Source organism: Molossus molossus, unplaced genomic scaffold (assembly GCF_014108415.1).
Source record: "Molossus molossus isolate mMolMol1 unplaced genomic scaffold, mMolMol1.p scaffold_m16_p_18, whole genome shotgun sequence".
Lineage (NCBI taxonomy): Eukaryota > Metazoa > Chordata > Mammalia > Chiroptera > Molossidae > Molossus > Molossus molossus.
Window position 1 is genome coordinate 52,894,070 of NW_023425353.1, and position 23,988 is coordinate 52,918,057.

Genomic DNA, 23,988 nt, shown 5'->3' on the forward strand with positions numbered 1-23,988 from the left:
GCCTAGATGAAAATAGCAGTCATAATACGTTTGCCACAAAGAAGGGCAATTACGTGTGAAGCTCGGGCCACTTGCGTCTCCAGGACAGTTCTGGGCCTGTGCTTCTGACCTTCACTTCTCATATCCTCCTTTCCTCCCCATGTTCCTGTAATTCCACCTGAACTGTGCCTCCTCCTACTGATCTGTGGCTTTTCATTCGTTAATATCATCAGTTAGCAAGCCTTCTTCGTACTCTGGGTCTGGGTGACAGTCTGGTTTGCCTGGTAACTTCACATAGTTAACCTCAGTCACTGACATTTTATTTGCCAAACTGAACAAAGAGAGAGCCTGACGATTCTGCATTGTGTGTACAAATTACCATCTGCAGATGAACGTGATGTTTGTGATCAGAAGGGAAGACGTGTTTTTTGTTTAACCATTTCATATAGGAGGACACAAGTAAGTCCTCCCTCTTCAGATCATGGCAGTTTTAATCTATCTCATAAGCATAACCACTACAATCTATTATTAGGAGAAAACTTGGTAGTTGAACAGGAAAGAAAGAATTGTTTTTAATCCCGCTAACCCAAGGTAGGTTTATACTAAGTATCTTTTCACACTTTGCTAGTTTCTTACTTTCTGTTTTTCCTCAAAAGAGTTAAGCAGAATGCAGACCGGCAGGGGATTTGCACATGAGTTAGCAGGGCTGCTGTATCTTACTAACTAACCTGACTATCCTCCCTTCCACTTTCTCTACTTTAAAATCCTCTGCATTTTATAATACTCTGCCAGGGGCAACAGCCTTTACAGAGTGGCCAGTACAGTACAGAGGCTTTGACACATACTGCAAACAACAACAGCAGCCTGGCCAGTTTGGCTCAGCTGTTGAGCGTCGTCGGCCTGTGGACCAGAGAGTCCCAGGTTCAGTTCCTGCTAGGGGCACGTACCAGAAAAAACAACAACAACAACAACAAAAAACAAGCAGTAGCAGCAGCAACTTTGAATAAAAAATAGTAGGAACATGAAATAAAGCCAAATGCCATGACAGGAAACCAGATAGCAAGCCTTGTCGATTTGCAAGTGCACTGGGACAAGATGAAGGGGGGTTGGGTTGGCTCTCCCAGCATTTGCTGTAATTGAGCAAGGTCCAGCTGCATATGGGGCTTATGAAACATGGCTACAATCACCACAGGAATTTCAATGGTAACAAGGAGCCAGAACAATCAAACCCACAGAAGAAGATACCTTGATTTATTTCCATTTGCATTACTGCTATAAATAGTGTGACCCAGACCTTCTTGGACCACCTAAGGAAAAGGATTTGTGGTCCTATTGTTCTTACTTCCGTCATAATTGATAAATGAAAGGACAAAGGTGAAAGGCATACTCCTAGCTGGCAGAGTTTTGAGACTAGACAAGCTGCACTGAGGAGGAAACATGAGATTGGCATTCTCCTGGTCAGATCAGACATTCTCAAACAAAGCAGTCTTAACATGCCGACCCTAAATATAGTATAATTTGTGATAGGGTGCCACCTAGTGGTGAATGGTAATTTTATGTTTTCAAGTTAGAGAAATAATAAAAGCAGAGTCACAAAGGTCTAAACTGGCGCTGTCCAGTTCATCTGTAGTGTGAGCCACATGTGTGAGAATTGCATAGAACCAAGGACCGTGAAGGGCATTTCTGATACCAGTTCTGAGGCTTAGTATGATGAGGTCTTGGGACAGTGGTAGCAGTGGCTGTGGAAATGGGCAGAGGTCATGAGAGGCATTTCCTGAGTATGGATGGTGAAAGGTGATTGATTCTAGGTTTTGACCCTAGATGCCTGCAGCTAGGTGGTTAATCTAGCCTAAGGATTTGTTGGGTGATCCAGAGACTCTGGGGCACTGAGCCTTATTCTGGGTCCCCAGCTCTGAATTCAGGAACATTCTGGACCAGGCTGAATTTACCTGAGGTCAGGGAGGGTGATGAATGAAGACTTTTCACGTTGAGGGTACTTGAATGGTGCCCGATAGTTCTGTATGTTGCTTAACTCCAGGTTTGATGAGGGTCACTGGCCCAGCACATCCCCAGGCTGATATATACACACAGAGGGCTGGTCCTATGAGGAACAGTTGAGCTTCCCGAAGGTCTAACGTGACCCAGTTTTTCCTAGATGTTTCCACCTGCAACTCACCCCCACCACCAGCACGCACACACCTATGGTGAGGTTTTTTTTTTCAGTTCTGAAGTTAGCATTTTACTCTATCAAAAAAAAAAAAAGTGCTGCTGATCTGCCGCAGTCCAGCCGCAGCAGGATCCGGGAGGTCCGGAAGGTGGGAAGGCGTCGGCGCCGGGAGACAGATGACTACACGACTCAGAAGCAGTGTGACACTGTTCCGATTTATTGTAATTTTCTTTATGATTATACATTTTCTTTTTTGGCATAAGTTAAGCATTTGCAGTTACAGAAGCAGAAAGTTAAGTATTATAGTTCCAGGAGGTTAGTTTCAGTTAAACAAAGGAAAGGAACAGAAGGATAGATAGGCTTATTTTTGTAACAGCAAAATATTGGCATCCAGATATGATTTTTTGATTCTTTGTGTAAGGTTATTGATTAACTATACTCTAACCCCTGTTTCTTTTCTCTTTCTCTATATCAGCTATGTTTTGTTTAAGATCTCCAAGGAGATAAGGGCAATATTTTTTATAATATCTGTTCAATTGAAATAGAATAGAACATTCTTGTTTTTTGGACCATAGGCACCAGGGAGGACCTTGGCATGCTAACTGTTTCATGAAAGGCAAGCTAGTGTAAGGAACATGTAGTCCGTCTTTGTTAATTATTCTTAATCTATTTTCATTGTATACTCCTGTAAAGGGCAAGGGAGGGTCAGGAGTCAGGAATCCTTTGTGAAATACTCCTTCTATCTGGGGAGGAGGCACAGGAGTATAGGGTGCCTCCATTAGTTCTACCTGTTGCAATTCATCTATGACTTGTTTATTAGAGACTTTCAGGGGAAATATCTTACCTAATTGAATTAGTAAATTGTTAAGACATTCCGGTCATGCAGTGGTGACTGTTTCAGGGGAAGCTGGCGTTTCTTCAGAATTTAATTGAAACAGCAAGATTTCAAACATTTTGTTTGCTAGTCCCAGGTTAGTCATCAGGGAAATCAGAATAACAGTTCTTAGTATAATTCCCGTAATACCAATTAGTCCTATTCCCATGCCACGTCCTCTTCCTAGAAGATGCATCCTTGAAGCTTTCCTCTCCATGTCTGACCTTGTCAGACAGCATGGTGAGAAGAGGACGTGGCACCGATCACTGTGCTGTTTTCTGGCTCTGCTCACTTCCTTCCGGTTCCCCTAGGTATGTAAAACCTGTCGATTTACCCAGTGGGGTCCTTGGTCTTGGCTTTCCTTCAGTTGGAGCCAACAATGACATTCATCAAGATAGCCAACAGGCAGTAGGTGAGAAAACAAAGCTTCTAGAGAATTCCTGTGTGCCTTGGGCAGGTCAACCTCCTCTCTGTTGGAATAGGTTCAAAGAACTTCTTAACTATTATTGATAATGCAGGGACATTTAAAACAATCGCTTAACCTCACCTGAATTTGCAATGGCCCAGAAGTCTTAAACACACAAAAAAACTTGAAACAATTCACAGTTGGATCTCCAGGTACAGACCTGCCGAGTAAACTGGGATTTCCCAAAGGAGGCCGTACTGGAGTGAGAGACGGTGGGTCTGGAAAGAAAGATCACTATATGAGAGAAATTCTATTTAATTTACCTAAGGAGTGTCCATGTTTAGCTTTTTCCCCATCAGCACCTTCTATTGATATAGTTCTGTCTGCACAGTTGTCATGCAATGGAAGAGAAGTTATATGTCTAATGATGTTGATTTTAATACTGTTTGAAATAGCAAACATTGGTTAATATCTCAATGATCATTGTGGAAGATTGGCTGTATAAACCAAGACCTATCAACAGAGGGGGAGGTATGGGGAACATCCACAATAGCGTCAGCATTAATAATTTTTAATTAGAAAAATAAAAATAAGCCCGGCTGGTGTGGCTCAGTAGTTGAGCATCAACCCATGTACCAAGAGGTCCCCGGTTCTATTCCTGGTCAGGGCACATGCCCGGGTTGTGGGCCCGATTCCCAGTGGGGGGCATGCAGGAGGCAGCCAATTGATGTTCTTGAGATCTCATTGATGTTTCTATCTCTCCCTGTCCGTTCTTCTCTCTCTAAAAATCAATTACAAATTTTTTTTCTTTAAAGAAAAATAAATTAAATAAAAAGACATATCCACACTAAGGAAAAGGTAGAGAAAACAACAAAATGAAAAAAAAATAGATGAAAAATAATGGTTTTCAAATTGGACGTTAGGTGATAAAGGACAGTCATCCTTATGGAACTCTTTAATGTGGCCTCTACGGCCAGGTACTGTCTACATCCTCCCTGCCTCACGGACCTCTTCTTGTTTCTTATTCGCTCTGCTAAAGTCACACTGAATCATCATACAATTATCACATTGTATGATGATTCTCTCTCTTTTTTTTTTATCCTCACCCGAGGACATTTTTCCATTTTTTGTTCAGGTAGAGTAGGAGGGGGAGAGAGGAACAGAGAGAGAGAGAAACATTGACGTGAAAGGACACATAGAGTGGCTGCCACCCTCACGACTGACCAGAGCCGGGGACAAACTGCAACCGAGGTACATGCCCTTAGCGGGAACCGAACCCGGGTCTCTCGGGACCGCAGGCCAACGCTCCAACCGCTGAGCCAAACCGGCCAGGGCTGATGATTCTCTTTTTATGAGGTGTCCAGAATGGACCAGTCCTCAAATGGTCATTTTGAGACAGAAGGCGGATTAGTGATTGCCAGGAGCGGGGGCTTAGGAGGAATGGGAAATGACTGAGAATGGTACAGGTTTCTTTTGGGTGTGATGAAAATGTTCTGGAGTTAGTGGCGATGGTTGCACAACTTTGTGAATATACTGAAGCTCACCAAACTGTATACTTTAAATGGGTGTCTTGTATGGTATATGAATTAAATCTCAATATAGCTATTTTTTTCCCAAAGAAACGAGAATGAGCAAAGAAGCCAGTGAACATGAGAATATATCTAAAGCATATATACAACAACAGCTAAATTAAGGGATTAACAGCATGGTAGAATTATAATAACAGATAATTTTGTGGTTGTGTGCTCCCACAGACACACGTGGAATAATTTTAATTTCAAAAGGATGAACTGCAGTTGATAAAAACATATAGAATATATAAAAAGCCATGAGTTTAGAAACATTGTTTAGAAAGGAAATAGTCCTGCAGATTGCTGGAACATCAAACTTATTCCTCTGAAGACTGATAATTATAGGGGAAGAACTAAATATTTATCCTGCCTTTCTGATATAAACTGAATTTCAGTGTAACTGAATATCTCTGTGGAAAAGGGAAAGATTTTCAGTACAGAAGAATTTTGCCTAGGGCTGGGAGTAGGGTAAAGGTGAGTGGGTACCTATGGTATAAAATTGAAGACGGCACTCAGCCCTGATTCTAGTTAACAAATGCACGAGTATCCAAATTAGAAAATATTTCAATTATTAGTAAACTAACTGATTCGGGCAGTGGTCACTAATGCTTCTAAAACCACTAGGGGAAAGGCTGATAGGAAATGTATAAAAATCAGGCTGTCATGCCCGGCTGGTGTGGCTCAGTGGTTGAGTATCCACCCATGCACCAAGAGGTCACTGGTTCAATTCCCTGTCAGGGTGCATGCCCAGGTTGTGGGCCCAATCCCCAGTGGGGGACATGCAGGAGGCGGCCAATCGATGTTCTCTCTCATTGCTGTTTCTATCTCTCCCTCTCCCTTCCTCTCTCTCTAAAATCAATAAAGAAAAAGAAAATCAGGCTGTCACTATCTGAACCCAAGGATCAATCTTAATGTCACAAAAAATAAAACAACCATCATTATGTACCTTCTGATGCAAGTACACCTTGGAGGAAAGAACCACCTAGCAAGGATTCTCAGGAAAAAAATTGTTGAATCATAACATAATCAAGCCTTTAGAACTGAACTGTAGTCCGCAGGAGTATTGAGCATAAAGGATGCAGTCCACAAGGAGGCAATATACCAGATCTTATATTGGACTTTAATTTCATCAATAAGTCAATGAAAGAAATAATTAAAGGTGGGGGAACTGTTCTAGATTAAGAGAAATGTAAGACTTAAAAGACTTATAAGAAACACAGAGACATAACAATCAAAATGATCTTGTTGGATCCTGATTCTAAACAGAAATTACCAAAAAAATTCATGAAATAGAAGAAATTTGAGTATGCCTTGAGGAACTGAACTGAATATTAAAGAAATATTTTGAATTTTGTTAAATGTGATAATGGCATTGTGGTTATGCAAGAAAATATTTGGATTTTTCTTTTTGATTTGCATACTGAAGTGTTTAGAGGTGAATTATATGATGTCTGGGATTTGCTTTAAAACACTCCAGCAACAAAACATACCAAGGAGGAAAGGGTAGATGCAACAAGTATATGATAAAATGAAGGCAGGGGATGGACACACGGAGTTTGTTATATTTTCTGCTTTTGAATATGTTTGGAAAGTTTCACAGAACACCCCCCCCCCCAAATTATGGGTTCACCATTATTCTAGAGAAACTTTGAACTGTGCACATGTTCAAAGTGAGCTCTGCAGCCATGTTTGTAAATGAAAATTGGAAATTACTTTAATGTCTGTCGAGAAGAGATAAATAAATTGAGGTAAAGCACTAAGAGGTTGACCTGTCAGCAGCCATTCCCTGTTTCTCTTGGTCAATAAAATCCTGACACCCTGATGGAAACGGTTTATGGATGCATCCTGATGCAGCCAAGGCATGCCTTGGAATCTCCCTTCTTGTTACTGGTAACTGCCCAATAGTGGGCAGGCAACCAAGTTCACCAATGAGAACTAAGGGGAAATTTTGGTGAGAGGCTTCTAGAAAAGATTCACCATATTTCACTGATTCTATGACTTTTTTTTTTTATCCTCACCTGAGGACATTTTTGCATTTATCTTCAGATAGAGCAGGAGGGAGAGAGGGAAGAAGAGAGAGAGAGAGAAACATTAGAGAGACACATCGAGTAGGTGCCACCCGCATGACCCCAACCCGGGTGGGGACAAACTGCAACTGAGGTACGTGCCCTTAGGGGGAACTGAACCCAGGACTCAATGTTCCGCGGGTGGGCGCTCTAACCGCTGAGCCAAACCGGCCAGGGCTTTCACTAATTCTAAAACACAATCTTTCATCTCTGAAACTGGCAGGCTTCTCACAATTGATAGCATTTCACAATTACTGTCTGTCAGATGGCTGTTGTGGTATACTTGTCATTTCCTCTGTATGTTCGAACCTGATCTGAAAACCTACCGTTTGTGACATCTTCTGGTAAGGTCTAGAAAGTGCCAGAATTAAAACCTGCAGAATGGGCCTCCTTGAGACAACAGTGGCACACCATGCAAGCAGATACTGTATTGCCAGTGGTCCTGAAGTCTCAAATAATATAGGCATTAATTATCTCACTGATAAGAAATCTGCAGATAGGCTGTTCCATTGTTGGCTCAGTGACTCAACAATGTCAGGATGCAGTTTGACATCCCTGGGATTCTTTTTGTCTTCCTTTGGGCCCAAGGTAACTACCACAGCTCTGAGCATCATGCCCTTGCCTGATGGTATCCAAAGTAGGCCGGGGGGACGGGGGAAAAGATGATGCCTTTGTGACAACATGGATGGACCTTGAGAATATTATGCTAATGAAATATGTCAGACAGAGAAAGACAAATACTATATGATCTCAATTATTTGTGGATCTTAGAGAGAGAGAGGGAGAGAGAGCGCTCACAGATACAAAGAACAGGTTAGTGGTTGCCAGGAGTGGGTGTGGAGGATGAGGGATCAAAATGGGTAAAGGGAGTAAAAGGTCAAAACTTCCAGTTATAAAATAAGTAAGTCATGGGGAGGTAATGTACATTATAACTATAGTTAATAATACTCTACTGCATATTTGAAAGTTGCTGAGAGAGAAAATCTTAAAAGTTCTCATATTAAGAAAAAATTTTCTCATCACAAGAAAACAAAATTGCAACTATGTATAGCGACAGATGTTAGCTGGACTTATTGTGGTGATCATTTTGCATTAAATACAAATATCAAATCATTATGTTGTATACCTAAAACTAATATAATGTTGGATGTCAGTGACACCTCAATTAAAAAATTGAGACAAATTAAAAGGAAAAAAATAATAACCTAAGACGATATGACGAATAAATTCAATATATTATCCCATTCCTGGAACAGAAAAGCAACTTGATGGGAAAATGGCAAAATAAAATTTTAAAAATTGTATTTAGTTAATAGTAATGTACCAATCAAGGTAGTTTCTTGGATGTGATGGATGTACCATCGTAACTAATAATTAAGATGTTCACAACAGGGCAAACTAGGTGAGTACGCAGGAATTCTTTGCAACTTTTCTGTAGATCTAAAACTATTCTAAAATAAAATGTTTTGTTTAAACGGGAACCATAACAGTGCTTTCTTACGGAATCGTGGGAAATCAATGAGAAAGTAAGGCCAGATGCTTAGCACTTAAAACCAGGTATGGTTATGGTGATTTTATGTAAAACGAGGAACGAGAGCTCTGCCACAAGTATCTTAACCTGGATAAGCAAAAGGCAGTCGCGCGCAGATCCCGCGCAGCCTACCCGGCACATGCCGAGAGGCGCGCGCACGCGCGCACAGACGCCGCTGGAGGTGGGACGCCAGCGTGGGGCGGAGCCAGCCGCGGTTCCCACGCTGGCCAAGCCCCCGGAAATAGCGTTACGGGGACTCCGCGGGGCGGAGGCCGTATATGGCAGGATGCAGTGTAGCCGCCTGGGCAGAGATGCCGCTGCTGTTGCTAGACGACGTGAACTAGCCTTCGTCACTTCCTCAGCCCGCGGTCTACCCAGTCCCCAGGCCGGAACTCAGGGGCACGGAGCCTGGGTGGGCACAGAGTCGTCTCCAGAGTTCCAGGACTACGGCCAGCCCGGCAGCTGCAGTCGAGGCCACGCCACCTGCAGGGAAGAACCCAAGCCGAGGCGGGAAGATGGCTGCAGACAAGCCTGCAGGTGAGGAGCCCGCGCCCTGCGCCCTGCGCCCTGCGCCCTGCGCCCTGCGCCCTGCGCCCTGCGCCCTGCGCCCTGCGCCCTGCGCCCTGCGCCCTGGATGGCGGGACAAGAGTGGGTGTGCAGACCTTGAGTGCTGAGGCGGCGGGGCCCGAGTGGGGACTCCAGAGTGGGGACTCAAGGGCGACTTTAATCTAGGCGTGCACTTCTCTCCTCCGTCCCCTCGGCCGTGGCTGATATGAGTCGTTGGGCGCCAGGTCCAGTAGTTTTTTACCCAAGTGCAGCTTGAAGTCGCTGCTGACCGCTTTTTGCCCCCTTCTCCAGAATATCTCTGGCTAAAAAAGCCCAAATTTATTTAGCCGCTTCATCTCCATAGACTTTTCGACTTCCCAGTGCGGAAGTCAGAGCAAGGAAAATTCACCCCAGAGCACACAGCTGTTGTTTCAATGTCCCTTGGCTCAGGCTAAGACTCACCTGGACTGTTTTGGCTACATCAAGCCGCCTCTGGTAATTAACGTCCAATGTAATTAACTTTTAAACCACTTATTTAAATACACTTGAAATAATAGTTTGCCACTCTGGTCTGTGCTCTCTAATATCTTGCATTTAGAACCTGTTTCCCCCTAGTTCCTTGTGATTAACTGATCTCGATTTTGTTTATGAATTACTGCCTCATTCCTAGAATCTTCTCCATTAAGGAATATAAAATTCTTTCCTGCCAACCTCTGGGACGGTATGGCACCACGTTTCCTGTAATAAATCAATGATTTCTGTAGCATCCAGTTTTGTTGGAAGGAACTTAAGTGAGAGGAGTTAGAGGTGATCAACACTTAGACTTCACAGTGAAATTAATGTTTTAAAGAAAAGAAAAGAAAAATCTCATTGTGCTATAGTTTTAGTAGGTTCTGATCTTAATAACTGACGAACTTGATTTGAAATAAAGTGAGCCTATTCTAATACACGTACAATCAAGTATAATTGTTAGAGGATCTCTTCAGTAATTTGCTAAAAAGAACAACAAAAGAGAAAAGGTTTAGAAAGTGAGGATAACAGAGTGTACTATAAATTTTAAGTAGGCTGGTCAGGGAAAGCCTCCGGTGAGGTGATATTTGAGCAGATACCTGAATAAAATGAAGGAATGAGCCATAGGAAATAGGGTTGTGTGGATGGGGACAATGTGTCTCCTTTGAATTTCTCTGTTCCTCCTCTCCAACCTCATATCAACTGCTGTGTTCTAGCCTTTATCTCTTTATATGTTCTATTTCACATTTATTAGCCTCTTGACTAATATTTGTCTCTTCCTAAACAGTCCATTCTTACTGCTGCCTTTCATTTTAAAACACTAATTGAATCATACCATTCCCCTACCTGTTGACTTTCTAAGACTGTACCATCTTTTGTGTGCGTCAAAACCTCACTAGGAATGTCATTTGTGAGGCTCTTCACAAACTATTTTCAGCTGATGGTTTTATAGGAGCCCACCTAGCTCTTCACACCTAAAATGACTCTTGGAAAGCATTGTGCTTTTGAGCTCCTGAGCGGTAATGCCCTGCTTTCTCTTCTCTATCTGGTGAACACTCTCTTCACTCAAAATCTAGTTTATATGCTCTTCATCTCTGAGCTCCTGAGCCCAGGACCCTTTTCATGGAGGATCTTGTGCGCTTGTTCTTCATTAGGTAAGAGAAGAAGCCTGTAGGATTTAGAGAGATTTAAGAAGTTGAATGACATGATCACACTGGCTGTGGTAGAGGGTAGATTTAAATGAAACAAGACTGGAAACCCAGAGTCTTGCTAAGACCAGTTAATGTGATGTTAACTTATTCAGTTAATACTCACCAATGGCCTGCTCTGCGAGGCACTGCAAAGTCTTTGTTCTCACGGAGCTTGTAATGTAGTATGAAAGACAGATACACATTTAAACAAAATAAATAATTATGATTTCAAGTTGTGATAAATATTGTGAAGAAAAGAAAAATGAGTAAGAGGATGGAGGAATAGCTGAGAAGAAGACTCTTCTTTGAATAGATTGGTTAGAGAAGGAAGGGCTCTCTTAGAGGTGACATTTGAACAGAGACCTTAAGATAAAGAACCAACCATGTGAGGAAAGAGTGATCCAGGTAGGAGGAGCAACAAATGGGGAATGTTCGAAGAATAGCAAGAAGACCCCTTGAGGAAAGAGACTTGTCTGTGTTAGCTATGCTCTCTCTCCAGCACCTAGAACAATGGCTGGCATGTAGGAGGTACTCGATGCATATTGTAGCATAGTGAGCAAAGGAAGCATGGCAAGAGATGACATGTGGCAGGGGATGGTTTACGTCAAGCCTTGTAGGCCATGGAAAAAAATTGAATTCATGCCCTGGTTGGTTTGGCTCAGCGGTTAGAGCATCGACCTGTGGTCCAGAGAGACCTGGGTTTGGTTCCCACTAAGGACATGTACTGCGGTTGCAGTTTGTCCCTGGCCCTGGTTGGGTCATGCAGGAGGCAGCCACTCGATGTGTCCCTTTCACGTCAATATTTCTCTCTCTCTCTCTCTCTCTCCCTCCCTCCCACTCTATCTGAACCAAAAATGGAAAAATGTCCTCAGGTGAATATAAAAAAAAATTGAATTCATTCTAACTAATGGGAGGCCATTGGGAGATTTCAGCAAAGGCATGATGTTATCTGATGTATGTTTAACTGAGCCAGGTAACAATTGATAAAGAGTTAGGAGCATAGGGTTTGAAATGAGACAGCCTAGGTTCATTCGAGCTGTACCACTTGGTAATTGTGAGACCTTGGGCAAATGTTAAGAAACCTTTTTGATGTCCCAACCTGTGTGCTGAATAGAAATAATAATATCTACCTCACAGAGTTGGTAAAGGGTTAAATGAGAATATCTCAGATCTTGGTTTTTTAAAATGCTGACTAATATTACTTTAGGGTAGTGGTAGAATGGAGAGGAGAAGCAGCTATGAGAAATATTTAGAGGGTAAAATTGGCAGAATTTGTGACTGATTGGGATGGTAGGTAAGCAGAAAGCCTTGCTCTTCAGGAAAAGTTCTTAGTTGAACCTCATTTTCTTCATCTGTAAAACAGGGATGCTAATAGTTCCCTAATTTATTCCTAATAGCTTTCTAATTTATTTACCTCACAGGGTTGTAGCTTGTGAGGATCAACTGAGATATGGTGTGTATTTTAGCTCACATCTTCTGGGAAGCAGAACCCAATTAAGGTGCTAACTTTTTATTTGGAAGGTGCAAGTCCAGGGTAGTGAAAGTGATGGAGAGAAGGAAGTAAGGCAGAGGGAGATGCAGTTCATTCCATCCCTGGCCACTGTTTCACCTTGAGCTGGGAAGAGCCATAGCAGGTCACTTGCACATGGGATTTTTCTGAAAAATTTTCCAGGAGAAACTAAACTTCGGGTAGTATACATGAAAGAGAAAGGGGTGATTTATCTGTCCAGCTTTCTCCCATTTTTTGTTTCCTGTAAGTCATGACTCACCTTCTAGGAACAAATTTACTTGTCTTTCTAGGTTGTGTGGCCTCTCAGTGACTGATCAGTCAGCAGTCTCACATTGGCTGAGTTATATTTCAACCAGATTGTGAAGGGAGAAGAGTCTGAGGGTAGATGGGGTGTCGAGCAAAGTCAGAGATTGAAGGGGCAGTGGTCCGGCTGGTGTGGCTCAGTGGTTGAGCAACAACCCATGTACCAAGAGGTCGCCGGTTCAATTCCCGGTCAGGGCACATGACCAGGTTGTAGGCCAGATCCCCAGTGGGGGACATGCAGGAGGCAGCCAGTTGATGTTCTTTCTCATTGATGTTTCTATCTCTCTCTCCCTCTCACTTCCTCTCTCTCTAAAAAATCAATAAAGAAAAAAAAGAAGGGGCAGTGGAAGGTTCATAAGGGTTGTGTCCCTATGTAACATAAAAATGGTATAAAACCAATATCATTAAAAAATTTTTTTTAATTTATTTTAGAGAGGAGGGAAGAGGGAAAGATAGAGAGAAATATCATTCGGCTGCCTCCTGTAGATTGAGCCCAAAACCCAGGCATGTGCCTTGTATGGGAATCAAACCCAAGACCTTCTGGTGCATGGGACAATGCACAACCAACTGAGCCACACCAGCCAGGGCTAAAACCAGTATCATTTTGACTAAGGGAATACCAGCAATGTTTTAAGATGATTTATTTGACTTTACTTTTGATAGTTATTTCAAAGAAAAACGTGACTGGAGTTAGAAAACAAAATCCTAGATTTGAATTAATCTAAGAATTTGGACTATGTGGATAGCAGTAGTAGGCTTAATAGGAAAAGGTTGATGATGATATGAATAAGGGAAAGACAAGACCAGGTGAATAATATGAAATCAAGAAATGAGTGTGTAAGGTAAAAAAAAAAAATGAAGTCCTCTCCTCTATTCCTCACCTCTTCAGGTAACCAATACTGAGTTTGTGTGCTCTTCCAGACTTTTTCTATGCCTACCCAAGCTCACATTGACTTGAAAATAAATAAATAAATAAATAAATAAATAAATAAATAAATAAATAAATATTTATTAATACTTTATAAATATGTATATATGTTATAAATGTATATTTTTATACCATATATACTTATAAATATGTATATACTTTGATAAATATGTAAGTATTATGTGTGTATATATATGTGTGTGTATATATATCTTGTGTAGATGAAGTTGAGGAATAAACTATGCAGTGCTGTCCTACCATTTACTTTTTTTCAGTGTCCTATAAGGAATTGGCATTTTTTTGTTAGTGTCAATTTTATTAGGGAAAAAAATCCTTGACAAAGATATTATCTTCTCCAGGTCCTTGAAAAATGCAGTAAGCATTCAGTAGTATAGGTTGATGTTTCTTTCTTTTTTTTTTGAGGTATAATTGATATGTTAATTTCAGGTGTACAATGTAATGATTCAATGTTTGTATATATTGCAGAATGATCACCGAAGTACATCTACTTAACATGTGTCACCATACATACTTACAAAAATCTGTGCTCATTTGATATTTTTTCCACCTTTTATTACAAATGATTTCAAACATCCAAAATACTGAAAAAATAAAATGAATATCCATATAACCAGCACCTAGTTCACCAATTGTTACATTTTGCTATATTTATTTCCTCTATCTTTAGCTGCAGAATCATTTCTAAATAAGTTATAGACATCATGATACTTCATCTCTAAATATTTCATTGTGCATTTCTTAAAATAAGGACATTCACTTCCATAACCACAATACCATTATCATACTTAAGAAAATTAGTGTTTGAATATATCGGATTTCCCCGTTGAACCAAAAATGTTACTTAAAACTTTAAAGAAGCTATGCCTTTCAAATTAAAACCCTATTAAGGTTCATATATTGTATTTTGGTATGTCTCTTAATTTTTTTTTTTTTGCATGACAGTGATTTTTTTTTTTAAGAGACTATGTCAGTTGTCTTGTAGAACATCCCATATTCTGGATTTCTCTGTTTCTTCCTGGTATCCTTTAATTAGTTCCTTATCCTGTATTTTCTATAAACTAAAAGTTATTTTAAACAGGCATAATTATATTTGGGTTTAATATGTTTGCAAGATACTTTGTAGGTGAAGCTGTATACTTTTTATAAAGTATATATTGTCAGTTTTTTCATTATTAGATGCTAAATTTGATCAATTTGTTAAGATGGTAAACATCTTTTTCCATTTGCAATTAGAAATAATCTATAGGATATACACAAAAATCATTATATATCTGAAAGTAATATAATGTTATATGTCAATTATATCTCAATTTTTTTTAAAAAAGAAGTAATCTGTGGTGTAATAATTTGGCGTTATGTAAACCCCACCATTGACCTGCCTTAATCAGTTATAACATTGTGGATTGTAAAATGATGCCTTTCCTAATTCTATTACTGCGTCTACATTTATTAGCTGGTATTCTATAAAGAATAGCTCTTCCATATCAACTGGAGATAAACTATAATTCTCCTTAGAAAGGCATGTTTAAATGCTAAAAATTTAAGTCATCCTTTTCATTTTACTAGTTTTCAGATTAGGGAATTGATGTAGTGACTTATATTTGATCTTTTAACTTTTTTTTTTTTTTTATCCTCACCCGAGGATATTTTTTTTTCCATTTTCTGTACAGATAGAGTGGGAGGGAGAGAGAGGAAGGGAGAGAGAGAGAGAGAGAAACATCAACGTGAAAGGACACATCGAGTGGCTGCCACCCGCACGACCAACCAGGGCCGGGGACAAACTGCAACCGAAGTACGTGCCCTTAGTGGGAACCAAACCCGGGTCTCTCCGGACCGCAGGCCGACGCTCTAACCGCTGAGCCAAACTGGCCAGGGCTGATCTTTTAACTTTTTTTAATGTTTAAGAATCTAGAGTAATATTTTGGTTTTATGATTCCAATTTAGAATGTATAATTGAATCAATAATTGATTTCTACTTATGAATATAAGTTGAAACCTTACTATATTTATATTTTTACACTGACATTAAAGAGTAACTGAGTTGTGCCCGGCCAGTGTGGCTCAGTGGATTGTTCGTCATCCCATGGACTAACAGGTCCCGGTTCAATTACTGGTCAAGGCACATGCCTGGGTTTGTGGGCTCAATCCCCAGTAGGGGGTGTGCAGGAGGCAGCCGATTGATGTTTCTCCCTCACATTTCTGTTTCTTCTCTCTCTCTCTAAAAAAATCAATAAAAACATATTTTTTAAAAAGAAGAGTACCTGAGTCACTATTTGCATAAATTTAATTTTTTAGATTTGTAAATTGTTTTTGTTTTTGTTTTTTAATCCTCACCCAAGGATACTTTTCCATCCTTTGTTCAGACAGTGTGGAAGGGAGAAAGAGGAAGAGAGGGAGAGAGAAAGAAACATCGACATGAAAGGGACACATCTAGTGGCTGCCACCTGCATGACCAACCAGGGCTGGGGACAAGCCACAACCAAGGCATGTGCCCTTAGCAGGAAGCGAACCTGGTTCTCTCTGGATTGCAGGCCGACGCTCTAACCGCTGAGCCAAACTGGCCAGGGCTTGTAAGTTGTTTTCAGATAAGTTTTATCTTTTTAAGGCAAACAATTGTACTTAAAATTGAAAGTATTAAATTATTTAAAGTAGTTAAAATTTTGTTTGAAGGAGTTTAATTTTATAAAGGAGATCAAACATTCATCACAGCTTTTTAAAATTAAAACTCCAAATAGAATTAGATGTCTAAGTTGAAATTAAAAGTTTGAGGAAAATCTAGGCTTTTTGATTGTGTAACAATAAATCAAGTATTACTATTTGAAAACTGGAGGAAATCTTTTTTCTGTGCATTAAAATACCCTCAGATATGAAAATAAAAATACCCATCAGCATTGGTAATGTTCTGCTTTGTCTCTCTTCCCCAAAACATGCTGATATATTCTTGATTCTTGATATCCTGTTCTTTTATTTCTACAGTGTTCAGGGTGTCTGTAGCATTTCTGGTCACATGTTATTTCTCTGAGTTGTGTAGAAATCAGCCATTATATGTAATGTTTTGATAAGTCAGGTGTATTTGTTCAAGTGATGGAAAACCACATGTGAGGTATGTGAGCCTTAGCTACATGGTGACTTTGGTGAACCTGAATTATTTTTCTTTGAAATGGCATCCTCACATAAAATTTTCCTTCACAAAGGCGTCAACACTAGTTTGTGAGTGTAGCAGATTTCCTTAGGCCTCAACAATCCTTTATTTCTTTGTTCCAAACATCATTGAACATCATTGGAGTTGTATTTTGAAAAGTGTAGCTTGTGTGGAAGATCCTCCAATCATATTTGAATTAACATTCTTCTAATGGAATGTGTCTATGCTTTCAGTTAACTGACTTTTTTCAGTTTTGAAAAAGGAGTGTGTTTGTTTTCTACTTAGTTCAAACCTAAAGGCAAATGTTTGGTTCAGAATGAAGCCCTTTAGCTTAAAGAGTGTCAAGGTTTGTGCGCCAAAGAGCTCTGTGCGCTTAGAAGGCCAGCCATGTTCATTAGGCCACAGTAGAAGGAAAGTCAAGCTTATGGATGAACGGTCATATACCCTGTCCATTGGCAATGGAGACTACTTTTGGACAAATAAAGACACATTGTGGAATTATGTACAGACTCTTTCTGGTAAGATGTCAGCAGTTATGAAAAATGAATGTTTTAAAACATTTAAAAAACTGATTATACAAATAATACCCACCTCTTGCAGAAAACTCGAAACGTGGAGAGAGATAAGAAGGAAAATAAAAATAGTAATGCCGTTGAATTTTTTTTTTAAGTTTTATCTTGATGTAAAAGAATGTAGGTAAAATGATGGTTGGTTAACATGTTATTGAGCTCAGTTCTTTGAAATGTCTGTAGAAATAGGAATTTCAGAGTCTCTTGTCAGCATTAGAGTCTAGTTTATTTATCTTAAAGTTGGATTCTGTCCTTTCCTGGAAGATTTAGGAGACTTACAGTTTCCAGAGGATAATGATGGCAGTGGCCACGTGAGCCATTCTGCCTCTGGTGGGAAGTAGATAGAAACTTAACTTCTTCAGCACCTTGGTGAATTGTTGTGTGTTTCCCTCTGTCCTATATTTATACATCACTGTTGACAGTTGAGCCCAGAAGTCCCATTAAAGAATGTCATCTAGCCCTGGCCGATTTGGTTCAGCGGTTAGAGCATCGGCCTGCGGTCCAGAGAGACCCAGGTTCAGTTCCCACTAAGGGCACGTACCTCGGTTGCAGTTTGTCCCCAGCCCTCGTTGGTTGTGCAGGTGGCAGCCACTTGATGTGTCCCTTTCACGTCGATGTTTCTCTCTCTTTCTCTCTTCCTCTCTTTCCCTCCCACTCTATCCGAACAAAAAATGTAAAAAAAGGTCCTTGGGTGAGGATAAAAAAAAAAAAGAATGTCATCTAGCCCTGGCTGGTTTGGCTCAGCAGTTAGAGCGTCAGCCCACGGTCCAGAGAGGCCCGGGTTTGGTTCCTGCTAAGGGCATGTACCTTGGTTGCAGTTTGTCTCCGGCCTCGGTTGCGGTCGTGTGGGTCGCAACCACATGATGTGTCTCTCTCACGTTAATGTTTCTCTCTCTCTCTTCCTTCCTCTCTCACTCCCGCTCTATCTGAAGATAAATGCAAAAAATGTCCTCGGGTGAGGATAAAAAAAAAAAGAATGTCATCTAGTCCAGAGAGGATTTATTTTAGAAGAAGCTATGGAGATAACTTGATGACCAACTAGAATTTTTGTCATTTGTTTTAAATTTAGTGTTCTTCCTTATGAGGGAAAATAAAATTTTAAAACACTTTAGGGTTCCTAAAAAAAAATTAAGTATTTATGTTCATTGTTATAATTTTATAATGAACATACATGGAGTTGAGGGTTCAGCTTCACCCTAAACTCCGACTTTGCTTACTGGGGTCCTGAAATGCTGTGTCCCATTTTTACACATTTTAAAGTAATTGGTCCTTACTGTTCTGTGCACCTGAAAGTTTTGTAAAACAGGTGTACTGTGTAGACAGTAGTCTTGCAGTTAAACACATTGCTATTTGCTTTCTAAAGGAAAAACTATTTTAACACTGTCCTTTTCTTCTTTCTTTCTTTTCCTTCTCACCTGATGATATTTTTTTCCATTTGTCTTCAGATAGAGTGGGAAGGTAGGAGAGAGAGAGAAACATCGATGTGAGAGAGACACATCAGCTGGTTGCTACCCACACAACCCTGACCTGGGCTGGGGACCGAACTGCAAATGAGGTACCTGCCCTTGGCTGGAATCGAACCCACGACTCGTTGGTCCATGGGCCAATGCTCTAACCACTGAACCAGACCAGCCAGGGCAACACTGTCCTTTTAAACTGGTAAACTTTCTGTTAAACTATCAATTCTCCCTCTTCCCTATTAGGACTCCATTCTTAATTATCTGTATGCTAAAGTTGAAATGAAATGCCAATTTATCTGCTGTAACTTTAAGTATCAGAAGCAGCACTTCTAATAAACCCAAATACCAGAATGCCTTTTATTGGAGGAAAGATCTAAGTCTTAGATACGTTCACTTAAGCACAGGTCATGTTATGTTCTTAGTACTGTGTAAGTGGTGATTCTCAAAAGTGTGCGATCTGGGGATTTCACAGTGATCTAAGGAGCTGTTGCATAATCAGTCATACTAAATCTAATTTCATTGTTAATTTGTATGTTTATTTTATTTATTTTTTGCATCACCTCAGTTTAATAATCCAATAAATGACCAAAAAAGACAAACAATGAAAACAGCAGCATAAAGCACATCAGCTTAATTTGGCTTCCTCTGGATAAAATCTTTAGTTTTTCCATACTTCTACCTAGAAATCCAGTTGTAGAATCCAATTATGAATCCATTTCAGCTAATAATTTATTTTGAGTTTTAACTTCATGGCCTATCTCGATGGAAAGAGATTTTATAGCAGTTGCTCTGTGTCTTAGACTTTCAGAGAGTGTTGTTTTCTTCTTCACAGGCACTATACCCACTGTTAGCATAGCCATAGCTCCCATAGTTGCCGGGAGGTACTGCTTCCCCCAGGCCTGCTCGCCTCATCCTGCCGGAAGAGATGGGACAGGCTGGCAGAGGGGTAGGTGGGAAGGAGCCAGCGGTCACCTGGACCTCGTCTTCAGGGCCAGGGCCTGGAGAATCACCAACTTCTCCCCCTATTGCACCATGACATCAGTGGGGTCTGGTTAATTTGTACGTTTAAAGTTGCAGAAGTCATTATATTAAAAAACAACAACAACCACCTAACTGTAAGAATCCTTAGTTGTTTTGGCAAAAGGAAAGGGGGAAGGGAGCTAATATTTATTTAGTATCTCCAAGCAAAGAGTCAGGTAGCCAAGGGGAGACTGGGCTGAAGATGTGGTGGGTTCTAAGCCTTGTGCTGCTTTCATTATGCCACGTTGCTTTCTTCAGAGAAAGGGAAGTTGGGAGTCTTGACTGACTGCTGACATGTGCCAGACCAGTTCTACGAAGATTGATTCTCTGAAATGCTTCTGGAATGTAGGTTTCTAGGCAGTTATAAAAATGCCCACATCAGCACTGGCTGGGTAGCTCAGTTGGTTAGAGCATCCTCCCGATACACCAAGGTTGCAGGTTCAATTTTCAATTAGGACACATACAGGAATCAACCAATGAATGCATGAATGAGTGGAACAACAAATCAGTGTTTCTCTTTAAAATCAATAAATTTTTTTAAAAAGCCCACATGTGTTTTTTTTTTAATCCTCACCCGAGGACATTTTTCCATTTTTTGCACAGATAGAGTGGGAGGGAGAGAGAGGAAGAGAGAGAGAGAGAAACATCGATGTGAAAGGGACACATCGAATGGCTGCCACCTGCATGACCAACCAGGGCCAGGGACAAACTGCAACCGAGGTACATGCCCTTAGCGGGAACCGAACCCAGGTCTCTCCGGACCGCAGGCCGATGCTCTAACCGCTGAGCTAAACCGGCCAGGGCTAAAAAGCCCACATCTTAAGTAGATATTTTTTCATGTCTAAGCATGTAGATTCATATAGTTTAATGAATTCCCACACACCCGGAAACCCTCCTTATGCATTTTGCAGTTACTAGACTCCTTATCTGATTTCTAAAACTTACATGTTTTAGATGGGCATTTAAAAAGAAGACTTTTTAGCCCTGGCCGGTTTGGCTCAATGGTTAGAGCATCGGCCTGCGGTCCAGAGAGACCTGGGTTCGGTTCCCACTAGGGGCACGTACCTCGGTTGCAGTTTGTCCCCGGCCCTGGTTGGGTCATGCGGGTGGCAGCCACTCGATGTGTTCCTTCATGTCGATGTTTCTCTCTCTCTCTCTTTCTAAAAAACAACTAGAAAAAAAAAAATATATATATATATATATATATATATAAAAAGAAGACTTTCTAAAAAACTAATAATATATACTCATTATAAAAAATTAAACATTTAGAGAAATATGAAGGCAAGTAAAATCTTTCCCTCCGCCCTAGCTGGTTTGGCTCAGCATCAGCCCAGAGACCGGAGAGTCCCGGGTTTGTTCCCGCTAAAGGCACGTACCTCAGTTGAGGTTTGTCCCTAGCCCTGGTTGGGGTCATGTGGGTCTCTCTCACATCCATGTTTCTTTCTCTTGCTCCCTTTCTCCCTCCTGCTCTATCTGAAGGTATATGCAAAAATGTCCTCGGGTGAGGATAAAAAAAATAAAACTTTCCCTCCTCCACCCACTCCCTAGAGGTAACCACTAAGAGTTGGTTTTTTGTTTTTTTTTTGAGAGAGAGAAAGAGAGACAGAAACAGAGAGAGAGAGAAACATCGACGTGAAAGGGACACATCGAATGGTTGCCACCCGCACGACCCAACCAGGGCCGGGGACAAACTGCAACCGAGGTACGTTCCCTTAGCGGGGACCGAACCCGGGTCTCTCCAGACCGCAGGCCGACACTCTAACTACTGAGCCAAACCGGCCAGGGCACCTCTAAGAGTTTGATGCCTATCCTTCCAAACTTTATTCTGTATATATTCAGAAATACATCACTATGTACATATTTTTATGAAACATGGGGTTCGGTTGTATAAAACTTTGCAATTTGTTTCCTTTACTTAACAGGGTGTTGTAGATATTTTTTCATGTCTAAGCATGTAGATTCAACTTATTTTTAACAATTCAGTGTGTCATTGTATTCCTGTACCATGATTTAGTTAACAGTTTTTTTTAACTGAGGGTATTTTAGTAATTTCTAGACATTCACTGTTATAATCAGTGCTATAGTGAGCGTCTTTATAGTGAGTGCTATAGTGGACTTGAGCATGTGTATTTGTAGGGTGAATGCCTAGAAGTGGGATTGTTAGGTCAGAGGCTATGTACATAGGTAGGTATTGCCAGGTACTTCCCAGGAGATTGTACCAGTTTACACTCACACCCAGCAAGTGTCATACTTGAGTAGTTTTAGACTTGGTTCAGCTGAGAGTTTTACATTTATTTTAAGATTGTTTTTAAATTTTAAAATGTCTGGTTATTAAAAAATAGAATTTCAGATCATCTCTTGATTTCTTTTCATTTTATTTTATTTTTAATTGATTTTTAGGGAGAGAGAAACATCGATTTGTTGTTCCACTTATTTATGTATTCATTGATTGATTCTTGTATGTGCCCTGACTGGGGATCAAACCCATAACCTTGGCATATCGGGATGTTGCTCTAACCAATTTAGTAACTCGACCAGGGCACAAAATCTAATTTTTAAAATAGTGAATTGTGGAGCAGGAATCATTTATGTTAGAGTGTATATGGACACTTACTCATGTTAAGGAAGCTTTTTTTTTTAATCCTCACCCAAGGACATTTTTCCATTTTTTGTTCAGATACAGTGGGAGGGAGAGAGAGAAATATCGACGTGAAAGGGACACATCGAGTGGCTGCCACCCGTACAACCCAACCAGGGCCGGGGAAAAACTGCAACTGAGGTATGTGCCCTTAGCGGGAACTGAACCCAGGTCTCTCTGGACCGCAGGCTGATGCTCTAACCGCTGAGCCAAACTGGCCAGGGTGGCTTTTTTAAAATTATTTTAAAAAATATGTTTTTTTTTTGTTTGTTTTTTTGTTTTTGTTTTTAGAGAGAGAGGAAGGGAGAGATAGAAACATCAATGTGAGAGAGAAACATCAATCAGCTGCCTCCTGCATGCCTCCCACTGGGGATCGAGCCTGCAACCTAGGCATGTGCCCTGACCGGGAACCGAACCAGGATGTCTCAGTCCATGGGACGATGCTCAATCCACTGAGCCACACTGGGTGGGCAACGAAGCTTTTAAAATGTGTTAATCTTGGCTTTTGGATTTCAAAGTTTACGAAAGCATTCTTTGACTGTAAATGATCTCTGAGTTCTTATCAGTGTAGATTTCTCATTGTTAAAATGTTCCAATTGAATATAAACTTTTTTTTTTTTTAATCCTCACCCGAGGACATTTTTCCATTTTTTGTTCAGATAGAGTGGGAAGGAGAGAGAGAGAAAAAACATCGACGTGAGAGAGACACATTGAGTGGTTGCCACCCACACAACCCAACCAGGGCCGGGGACAAACTGCAACCGAGGCACATGCCCTTAGCAGGAACCGAACCTGGGTCTCTCTGGACCTCAGGCCGACGCTCTAACCACTGAGCCAAACCGGCCAGGGCTGAATTATAAACTTCTTGAAGGCAGTGTGCATGTATTTATAATCTCCTTGTGGCTTCAGGGCGTGCTTTTGGTATATTGCTGGAGGGACAGACTAATATCTTTAAAAGAGCACAACATTCTCAGCCCTAATGTCCTGATGGGCAGAGCTGTAATCCTTACCACAGGGTGGTGGGCTTTCATTGAACTTGACCATGACTCAGGGAAACATTTCTTCATTATGTTTTTGGAGGAGTGCCTTCCTACACCATTGTAGTTGAGTTTTAACTTTGGCAACTTCATTAAGAAGAAGACAAGAAGAAAACTAGGGACACATCACTGCACAACTGTTATTTCTAAAGATCTGTAAAACTTGTGTATTTGCAGATCAGGGAGCAGAGAAGCATGAAGGGACAGGTCCGTCCTCTGGGATCACTGATCAGGAGAAGGAGCTGTCCACCAATGCTTTCCAAGCTTTCACGGTAAAAATGTTTTCCTTCATCTGCTCCATTTTTAGGGTCTGTCGAGTATGAATTGTTTCACAGTGAATTTTTAAATTTATAATTTTTGTTTTGTAGTAATTTAAAAGTTAAGTTTAGAGAATGGGTTTAGTTTTAAAATAAAAACATTTTAGAGTTTAATTATGGTGAAAGGAATAGGAGTAATTTAAACCATTCCCAAGTTTTGTGTTTTCATAAATACATTTTAATTCTCACAGTTGTTTTTA

General features: G+C 40.6%; 1 protein-coding gene, 1 non-coding gene and 1 pseudogene across 3 annotated transcripts in view; 1 reads left to right on the plus strand and 2 right to left on the minus strand.

The window, feature by feature from the left end:
- Window positions 1–401: 401 nt before the first annotated feature.
- Window positions 402–538, minus strand: LOC118633654. Its single transcript, XR_004960212.1, has one exon. It is a non-coding gene; the product is annotated as a small nucleolar RNA SNORA29 (small nucleolar RNA).
- Window positions 539–8,846: 8,308 nt separating this feature from the next.
- CNOT10 (CCR4-NOT transcription complex subunit 10) overlaps window positions 8,847–23,988 on the plus strand; it is a 64,465-nt gene continuing 49,323 nt past the window's right edge. Inside the window, exons 1-2 of one of the 2 annotated variants that reach the window (XM_036267048.1) lie at window positions 8,847–9,131; window positions 23,649–23,743. In XM_036267048.1, coding sequence (XP_036122941.1) covers window positions 9,110–9,131; window positions 23,649–23,743 — 117 coding nt within the window. In that variant the 5' untranslated portion in view covers window positions 8,847–9,109. The remainder of the gene's footprint in view (window positions 9,132–23,648; window positions 23,744–23,988) is intronic. The other variant, XM_036267049.1, reaches the window with a different exon arrangement.
- Window positions 19,330–19,685, minus strand: LOC118633274 (annotated as a pseudogene).